General features: G+C 38.8%; 1 protein-coding gene across 1 annotated transcript in view; it reads left to right on the top strand.

Moving 5' to 3' along the window:
* Positions 1-959: 959 nt before the first annotated feature.
* cmah (cytidine monophospho-N-acetylneuraminic acid hydroxylase) overlaps positions 960-10,356 on the top strand; it is a 38,180-nt gene continuing 28,783 nt past the window's right edge. Inside the window, exons 1-5 of the mRNA XM_037695691.1 lie at positions 960-985; positions 3,360-3,570; positions 3,643-3,734; positions 7,718-7,827; positions 8,148-8,338. Coding sequence (XP_037551619.1) covers positions 3,365-3,570; positions 3,643-3,734; positions 7,718-7,827; positions 8,148-8,338 — 599 coding nt within the window. The 5' untranslated portion in view covers positions 960-985; positions 3,360-3,364. The remainder of the gene's footprint in view (positions 986-3,359; positions 3,571-3,642; positions 3,735-7,717; positions 7,828-8,147; positions 8,339-10,356) is intronic.

Below are 10,356 nucleotides of genomic sequence, written 5' to 3' on the forward strand. Positions count from 1 at the left end.
TGAAGGTGACAGTGGAAAAGAAAAACTCCCTCGTGAGAAAGAAACCTTTAGCAGAATCAAGTTCAGGACAAGCGGTCATCTGCTTCGACCGGCTGGGTTTGAGAGGAACAGATACACAATGGCAGGTCAAGAATCATGTTAAGATAGAAATATTAAATGATGTGCATCAAACTTACATAAACTTGTACTTATCTGAAGTCCATCCATCACATTTATTAAAACAAATTTGTGTCAAACCATCAATTTTTGCCCAGACAAAAGTAAAAAAAAAAACTATATCAGACATTTAAACAAGCATTTTGTTTATTTTTATCAAACGTCTTTGTTACCACACATGCATAAATGTAGCCAAACCTGTTTGACTTCTTCTTTATCACACACACATAAAGCACAATGCACAGCAACAATCAGCATTTCTAGGAATTTTCAATCGTTGACTCAAATCTGCAAATAGATTCTGTATATGTGAAACTACGAGCAGGAAAACAGACAGGGAGGGAGGAGTGTGAGAGTCACCATCATAATGATTTGTCACTTGCTTCACCTCTGATTGAAGGACAACTTGTTAGGAGTGCGCGGGGAACCCAGATGTTATGAGACCCAGAACGAGGCAGACACAGGCGAAGTACAAAAGATCAGTGTTTGATTATGTACAGTGAATTTTAAACGTCCACACGCTGCTTCTCAGCGGCTCCTGGAAAGAGGAACGACAGGTTAATGTTTGTCCAACGGGGAAGACCAGAGTGGTTTGTTTGAAGAGCGTCTTGTCCTTACAGTCCAAACCCGAAGGAGGTGAGCTGGTCCTTCAGTCCAGGGAGAGAGCAGCAGAGGAGAATCCAACAAGAGTCCAAGGGGAAACGAGGAAGGCTGGCAACTGGAGGCAAAGAGGCACGAGGGATACCTGACAGGCCGAGGGATCCGGGTCAGGCCACGAGGAGAATCCAAAAACACGAAGGAACCAGGAAACTGGAAAAAAGAGCAAAAGGTGAACAAATTCTTTTCACCTAGACATTTCTAGCTCAACAGTACTATACCATGAGAGGCGATATGCTCCAGCCTTGAATCACACCGGACTGCAGCCTTAAGTAGATGGAGAGGCTCATCAGGCTGATGGCCGCCAGGTGTTGGTAATCAGCGGCCATCAGCAAGGCAGGCTGCAGGCAGTGGGACCCTTACACAACTCTCCTTTCTACTTGTCTTCAGAGAAAAGCATCTTTACTTTTTTAGTAAATTCAAACCTCGTTTAAAATATTTTAAGCAGACTGGTTGTTCTCTTTATTTAATTCTGTCTTTTGAACGATGCTGGTCGGGTTCTTCAGCATCACGTGAAGAGCTGTGTGGTTAAAAGAATGTGAAGCACAGTTTTATGTCTTTGAGCTACATTCAAAGTCAGGTCAGCAGGTTTATTGGGATTATCTGAACTGCAAACAGAAAAATCAGCAACTATCTTTCATTTATCTATGTTGCGATTGTTAAATGGGTTTAAAGATCAATTTAGCACTTTCAGGTGTGAATTATTAGACTTTAAAGAAAGAAGTTGGCTTTTTTTTTTTTTTTTTTTACAACATATGCACGTCACATCTGTAAAAACTGCCTAAAGAACTTAAAGAATAACAATGTAATAAACTTTGCAAGTAATTATGAAGCTCTATGTGGAGAAGAAAAGTTCATTCTTTCTGCTTAGGAAATTCTTTTGTTTTTTGAAATAGATTTATTTTTACCGGTGATTGTTTCATCTCATATTTCCGAAGAAAACATACCGAAACCACTAGTTACCCAATCTGTTCTTCCTCAGAACTCACTGCTTTGCACCAACAAAGTTGTGGTCCTCCTCCTCTTCCGTGGACTCAGTATATACCACATACCTTATCTGATAAGTGCCAGATACATAACTGTTAAGAACCAATACCCAATGCGTATCAGATACATACCAGTTATTATTATGTACAGTTACTACGTATTAGAATTGGAATTGTGTATTTGGAATTTGTTCTGAGGCGGCTGTGGCTGAGTGGTTAGAGCAGTCGTCCTCCAATGGGAGAGTTGGGGGTTCGATTCCACCTGCAGACACATGTTGAAGTGTCCCTGGGCAAGACACTGAACCCGTCATTGCCTCTGATGTGTGTCCTATCAATGTGATAAAGCTCTGATTAATCTCTACAGATTCAGATTATCTTTGTGGAGTTATAGTAGAGTGCTGTGTAGATGAGTGTGTTGGAGGTTAATGAGGGCACAGATCGTGTTGTAAAGAGCTTTGCGTATCTTGATTAGGTAAGAAAGGAGTTATGCATACAGTCTGTTTAGCATTTTACTCTGGATTTTTAATTTTGAGCATCTCATCCATTATCTTTACCTGCTTCTTCCTTTTCTGGTCATGGGGGTCACGGGTGTCCATATCCAGTTATCACTGTGTGAGAGGCGGGGAACACCCTAGACAGGTCTCCAGTCAATCACAGGGACACATAGAGACAAACAAACATTCACTCTCTCTCACACACCTAGAGACAATTTAGAGTTACCAATCAACATGTATGTTTTTGGTCTGTGGGAGGAAACTGGAGCACCCGGAGAAAACCCACGCATGCACAGAGAGAACATGCAAACTCCACCCAGAAAGACCCCGACCGGGATTTGAACTGGTGCCCTTCTTGCTGAGAGGCAACAGCTCTACCATCTGAGCCACTGTGCCGCCCTGCTTTTGAGCATCCCACTGATCATAAAGGTGCTCAAGTTGGTGGAACTATAGTATTTCCTTTTTATTATTCTGGTCCTTTCTCATTTCAGTTGAATGCAAATTTACATTTTGCTATCATAATTATAAAATTACACTTTTTTCGGTTGAAAAGTCCAAATGACTAATCCGGAGGTGTGACTTTGAATAATAACAAAATCCATGCTCAATAATCCAGGTATACAATCCAACATTTTTCAGTCAGGTCATCTGGACAGTTTTTTTTTTTTTTTGTGCTGAAATGTTTCGCCTTCAGTCCGGAAGGCTTCATCAGTCAAGGAAACACAAAACAAAACACACAACAAAACACACAACAAAAGGTGAAACGTTTCAGCACAAAAAAAAGAAACTGTCCAGACGACTTGACTGAAAAATGTTGGGCTTTCAATAATGTTTAAGCTGATTGTAAAAGTTGTTTTTTTTTAAACTGTCCTTTTGTTTTATAACCGAGATAACACGGGTAACACTGGTGCCATAGTTTGATACCATACATACTGAGAGATTTACGTTACAAAACAACAGCTGCAAGATGAAGTATTTCTGTTTAAACTGTTTTCATATAACAATAGATCAACTAAAATTAATGTAAACTTGAACTTTGATCACTGATCTTCTGTTTCTTATTCAGACATAATGGATGCTCAAATAGTAAAAGTGGTGATATCACTGGATGCTAAAGAAGTGGACTCACTCAAAGAAGGAGTGAATTTTAAAAAGAACCCAGAGGATGGATACTGCTACATCATATACAAGAACAATGGTGGCTTTAAAGCATGTAAGAATCAGTGCAAACATCAGGGAGGGCTATTCGTCAAAGACATTGAAGACCTGGACGGCAGGTGAGGTCATTCTGCCTGAATAATCCGTTTGTACAGTCAAGATTACAGCTAACGGCAGATTTGTTTTCACAGGACTGTCAAATGCACCAAACACAACTGGAAGCTAAACGTGTCCACGATGAAATATGTAAACCCACCTGACAGTTTCTTGCAGGATGAGCTTGGTGAGGAGTGTCATAATTCTGGTGAACTGGTTTTATTGTTTTTCAATTAATCGAAAGTCAATTTCAGGAAGTACACAACTTTTATTAGGCTTGAGAAATGTCATGAACAACATTTGACTGGTTGGGTGAAGCCAGGCCCTATCCTCACAGAAAAAGTGTTTTTTTTTTTAAAGTTTTTTATTTAATCCTTGGCATCCTCATGAAAACGATGTTCTAGGAGCACCTACTTTGCACACCAGATTTTCCTGGTTTACTTAAATGCCACCATTACATTCTCATGTGTACTGTTTAAATGCAACTTTTTGAAAATCAGGATTATTTTATGGCTTTTTAGATTTCGTCATCTGACCATAGGCGTCAGAAGCATTTGTAATGTGGGGGAGACACACTGGTGTGGGGGAGGGGTCTAAAGTTTTTGAATAAAGTAGATGACATTTCTTGTATTCTGGTGTATTTTAACAGGTTATTAAACATCTACGTTTACCTACATATGCAAACAGTCGATTCAAAGACTATTTAGAAAGCAACAAGAAGTAGCCTGACCAACAGTTCTCCTTGTGTGACTAAAGCATGCTCCGCTTCTCTCAAGCATCCTAGCCCCCCCACCCCACCCTCTGCCACATCGAAAGCTGCCTAAACTAACGTAGCGCTAAGCTAGTGGTGCACAATACAGATGCATTAGCTAAAATGCTACAGACGTAGCGCTCCGCTTCTCTCACGCATCCTAAACCCCACCCCGTCATCAAGTGTCAGCACAAACGTGGTGCTAAGCTAGCACACAAAACAGGTGTCTCCAACTTCTCCCCCCGTGAGCACCTTGCCAAGACAGATGACCTCGGGAAAACGGTGTAGGTGGTGGTGAGTTGTTGTCTGGAACCAGGAAATCCTGGAGTGGACTTTTAGTGGTTTGAGTATTCTCCTGTAACTCAAGTGGAATGGATTCATTCACGAAGAAACATAAACGGCGCTGGGTGAACTAATATTTCATGGTAAATGGGGGGGGGGGGGGGGGGTTCCAAATTAATATTTTTAAAATGTGGGGAACACACGTCCCCATCACATATAATTGTTGCAATGCCTATGCATCTGACTAATCTTAAAATGCCAACAATAACAAATTATATACTTGCACTTGTGCTGCAGATGCCAGTTTCTTAACTACAGCAAAACCTTCATGTAGTTTATAACTTCATCCAACAGATAAGGCAATAACTGCCTTGATTAGAGCAAAAAACATTTATTATCCTACCAAATACTCTAGCAGGTGCTGACGGCAGGTACAGACCAGAATAGTTGGGCTATTCAACAGGCAGCTCGCCACCCACTTCCGACCCACAGGCGGATTAAACCTATAAATGAAATAAATGAAAAAGCAAACATGAACAGGACATTAACAAGAACAACCCATTCCCACCCACAGAAACTTTGTCAACAGAAACATTGCACATATAATTTCCACAAGGCTACCCAGCATGCTTTGCTTTTAATTATCCCATTTGCTGATTAAATAAATAAACCACGCAGGAAGGAAATGCTTTCTTTCTTAACTCAGGATTTATTCTTGAAGATGGAACAGCATTGAAATACAATCAGGCAAGATGTTTACATGTCGCTTCATCTCCAAGCCTGCTCAAAGAGAGCATAAAGAAGTGTCTTTTTATAATGTTATCAGACAGAGGCGAGGTCAGACCTGCTCTCCAGAGTACTGTAGGTTTATCAGGTGAAAGGCTCCATGCTTCTGCAGCTCCACTCTGTCCAGACAAAACAGCTCTAACACCACACATGGTTCATATACATCTGACATTAATAAGTGAAAAACATCTGTGATCGTTCACATCTCCATCACTTTGCATCTCACACAGTCCCTCTGGTACTCTCTTACAGACAGAACTTTCTGAGTTTGGGGAAAATGAAATAAAGCTAAACAGAGACACAACTTGGCTTTAATCTGGGGCTACAAATATCTGTGTTTTGTGGTTAGTAATGTTTAATTAAAAGAATTAAATTAGCAAAAACACGAGTCGTAAGGCTGCATGCTCTCGTTAGGGTGTGCTCTTTGATGATGATGCACAGCAGCTTTGTAGTTAGTTAAAAAAAACAGTTAAATACAAATAGGATGGATTGAATGAGTTCATTTATTACATGACATAAATGACATGAAGAAGACATTCGACACACATCGCGCTCACTTTCAGTCCAGCTGAGTTCTGCTCCGCCTCTTGGATCCACTCAAAGGTCACATCTGAGCAGGGCGGGGACACTTCTCCTAATTATGAAACGTTTGAGGAGGAAAAGGTCTGAGCAGTCATTTTAATATAAATAAGAACTGGTTCCACTGGTTAATGGATTTGCATGGAACACCAACATCAGTCATTCAGATCACTTTGTAGATCAAAAACAGTCAACTTTTTTATTTTATTTTGAAAAGCGTAAAGATTTGGCGAATCAGAGATGGCAGAATAATATTTGTGTTAAATGAGCAGCCTAGTGTGTCATTTTTGTTTTTTAATATTGTTTCACAGAGTATCACTACTTTTGTTGCAAGGAAGTAAATCTTGAAATGTAATTCCTTAGTTACACTTTTAGGTTCTGTTTATTGCCTTTATGATTCAATGCAGTAAAATAAACAATTTAACAAGATCATTGTAAAAATTGGTTTATTTACATAATGACTTGAATTGCTGGCTGTCCGGCCCCTGAGCTGCTGGCTTTCAGTTACTGTGGCCCCCCGAGCAGTTTAGTTGAATCGCCCTGATCTACAGATAAAAACTTGTTTTTAAACTTTATTGAACTGTCAACAATACTACAGCAAATCTATTATCTACCTGGATGATTGAGTTTGCAAACCATTTTTTTTATTAATACACATTTGCTTTCGCCACACAGCACAAGTTCTACCACAACTACAACTGCTGCCTTAATCCATTCAACCTTTATTTAGACAGGTAAATCCCATTGAGCCTCGAGGACTCATTTACAAGAGAGACCTGATTAATATTATCACAATGTTAATTAATGGTAATATATTTTAAGTATACTGTAGTAGTAGTATAAAATCCATAAAAGGAAACAAAAGAGGTGCTAATCTGAGATTACCATGTTTTCCGGCATATAAATCGCAGTTTTTTGCATAGATTTGTCAGTCATGCGACTTTTATTTCCCATATTCATAAATGCATGATAAACGTGACGAGTCAGCGGTGACGCATAATAAATGGGATTTATATGTGGGTTTTTTTTCCCTTTTCATAATGCTTTTTTTGACTGACGTGATTTATACTCTGGAGCGACTTATACGCCGGAAAATACGGCGGTAATTTAAATAGAGGTGAGCAATAAAAAATTCCCACCGTTTTGGTTATTTAATCAAAATACATTCAAATTGGAAGAACAGTATGATGGAAACTTCTGGTGGATATGAAGTTCTTGTCTTGTGTCATTTTTAGTTTTCTGTGATTGTGTTTTACTCGTGTTTCCAGCTTCCTCTGTGTTTAACCCCTCATGTAATTCAGCTCCTGTCCGTAGCACTCTCACCTCATCTTTCCCCAGGTCTTATTGGTATGTGTTTGTCATTATGTGTCATTAATGTCTTTTTAAAGTCAGTGTCATTTTGTTAGCTCCTTGTCAGTGCATTTCGCTTCACAAGCCATTCATGTTTATTACCTTTCAAATGTACTACTTTTTCCCTCGTGAGTATTTTTGCTGCCACATCACCCCTTGTTTTGTTTTGTTTTTTGATTAAAAAAATTATGGTAGGTTTGCTATTTTACCTTGAAGTCTTCTGAATTTTTGGTTTCGCGTTTGGGTTCCACTATTATCGCCAAACATGATGATTCCGACGGATTATTGAAACCAATAACAAGCCCATGTTTAAGTGAAATATTCTGAAACGCAAATGACTAAATGATCCATTTGAACCCAAAACAACTTTAGAGTAATTATTTGGGTTCGTTAAGCCTGAGCACCTTTTATCCTGCACACAGAAATCGAAACCCTGGAGGATGGGGGCCTTCGGCTGCTGGAGCTGAACCCAGTTGACCCCTGGCTGACTGATCCTAGAGAGCCTCTGGAGCTTCATGAAGGAGAAGTGAAAGTCAGTCTATTCCTTTTGTACTTTGAAAACAAACTAATAATGCGACACAGAAAGCTGGAATATTTACTGAAAGCCAGAATTATTAGTTTTTGGTTATTTTGTACTTCAGCCAAGTCATACTCCTCACCTTGTATAGCGCTCCTCCCCTATAGCTCTTCAGCACCAATGTATACCCAAAGGTATGACTTGGCAAAGATACAACTAACCAAATTATGTAGCAACCATGTTATGATTTTCTCTGCTGGATCCTTTTAGAACCATTTAGAGAAAATATAGTTTTAACAAAACGTTTACCGGTTAAACTTAAACTTCTCTTTCAGATAACATACCTCACCCATGCCTGCATGGAGCTGCAGCTTGGACAGAAACGGTTCCTGTTTGACCCTTGGCTGAAGGGTCCTGCTTTTGCCAGAGGCTGGTGGCTTCTCCATGAGCCTCCAGCAGATTGCCTGGATAGACTCTGTACAGCAGACCTCATCTACATCAGCCATATGCATTCTGACCACCTCAGGTAAACTTAGCCATTGCTGTTGATTAGATCTTAAAATCATGCATCCTTTTTAAATTGTGTGGCCATAGAGAAGGAACTACACAAATCTGACTGAAGAAGAAACTTGGGGAACTCAAATGAGAGTAAGTTAGCACGCGAGTTGTAAAACCTATATTCCAAGTTCACTTTAATTTGGTCCATTTCTTCTTCTGATCTGAGGCTGAGAGTACAGGGAGTATGTGTCATTGGGAGTCAGCTGAAGCCGCAGGGCCATCCACGGATGCCGCTTTCCAATCCACGGTCATGTTGGCCAATGTCCAGTCCCTTTGTGGAAAAATTAAAAACTTCAGGCAAATATCCTGATGCGTGCTCAATAATCCAGGTAGAAAAATCTAAAAAAAGTTAAGTCTGGTCCTCTGGACATTCAAAAAAAAAAAGTAGAAACGTTTCGTCTTTCATCCGAAAGACATTCAGGCAAATGTGAGGTATCTAGTGGAGTCCAAATGTGTTTGTGTCTTGGTACTGATGGAGACATGGTTAAAAGATCATGACTTGCAGTCGGACATGGAGATCGAGGGGTTCAGAGAGCTCCCTCAGTTGAAGAATGGTGTAACACAATTGCCATCAAGAATCAAGCAATTTGTTATACAAACAAAAAAGGACTAGTTTTAGCTGTTTTCATGTCTTTTTTTTTGGCAAATACTCACTTTAGCTTTTTACTTTATTTCTATACTTGATTATTTTTTTCAAAAATAAAAAAATACATAGGTCTGCATAGCTCATAGTTTGTTTTGTTTTTAATTTATAAAACTTTCCCCACCTCTATACAATAATCTGGTCTTTTCATTTGTCTTAAATTGTAATAATATCAATAAATGTTAAAAATCATTAGATATTTTTTAGCTTTATAATAGGGATGGGGCCGAGCCGATCCAGTATCGTTTCGGACTGAACAAGAAGAAGACGTCGCTAAAACCACGGAGCTCAAATGTTTACAGAGAAGTTGATAAACTTCATCGTAATTAATGACCAACCACTATCACTTGTAGAAAACGAAGGATTTCACAGCTTGATATTTGCAACTAAAGTATAGTTTACCTCCAGGAGATATTTATCAGTACAACAGTAGACAATCATAAAAAAAACATGATTTGAAAATTATATTAAAAACATAAACAACTACATTATAAAGTGATGTCAAATACTAAAAACAGGAACATGTCTGTTGGTTTATGCCATGAACTTAACAGATGTTTGAAGCCATTTAACATTTTATTTTATTTTAATTAATTTATTCATTTATTGAAAAAAACAAAAAACAAAAAAAAAATCGTCAAAAAGAAAACATTGAATGAAAAGAGTGCAGAAAGAAGAAAAATAATTCTTATATCTGCCCCTTATTTAAAATAAATAAATAAAATAACTTTAAACAATCACTTAAATTAATCACTTTAATATCCACTTTAAAACTAGGAATAAAAAGAAACATGTTTTGTGTTAGAATTTAATTCTAACTTTAAAACTTATCCAACATTAATAAAACTTACCTCAAGTTGCCTTTTTGGACATGCATGCATATATTTGTACAAATTGTACTTGAGAGCAGATTATTACAGCCTCATATAAAATCAATGATGATCATGATATTGGAACTGGATCGGTTTCGGCCGATATTTAGATTTAGGTATCGGATCGGATCGGAAGTAAAAAAAAAAAATGGATCGGTGCATCCCTACTTTATAATGTTTCCCCTACTGGCCACAAAAGTCTCCTCCAACAAACTTAAAGTGGCCCATGAGCCACCAGTTGATAACAGATGTAGCAGGTTGTTGCGGCTCTGGACACATTAAATTTAGTGAATGAAGGTGTAAAAACCGCTCTTTTGATTATAAAGGTTGCAGACCCCTGGGTTAGAACAATTACTGCGCCGGTCCCACATGCACATTCCCTATCACCCCACCCAGGCCTCTAGCTATGACCTCACTATCGTGTGCTTTGAGGAGGAGGAGTATTAGGTAAGGCGATGGGCCCAGAGTTCA

Source organism: Nematolebias whitei, chromosome 22, assembly GCF_014905685.2.
Source record: "Nematolebias whitei isolate Nwh7 chromosome 22, NemWhi1, whole genome shotgun sequence".
Taxonomy (NCBI): Eukaryota; Metazoa; Chordata; class Actinopteri; order Cyprinodontiformes; family Rivulidae; genus Nematolebias; species Nematolebias whitei.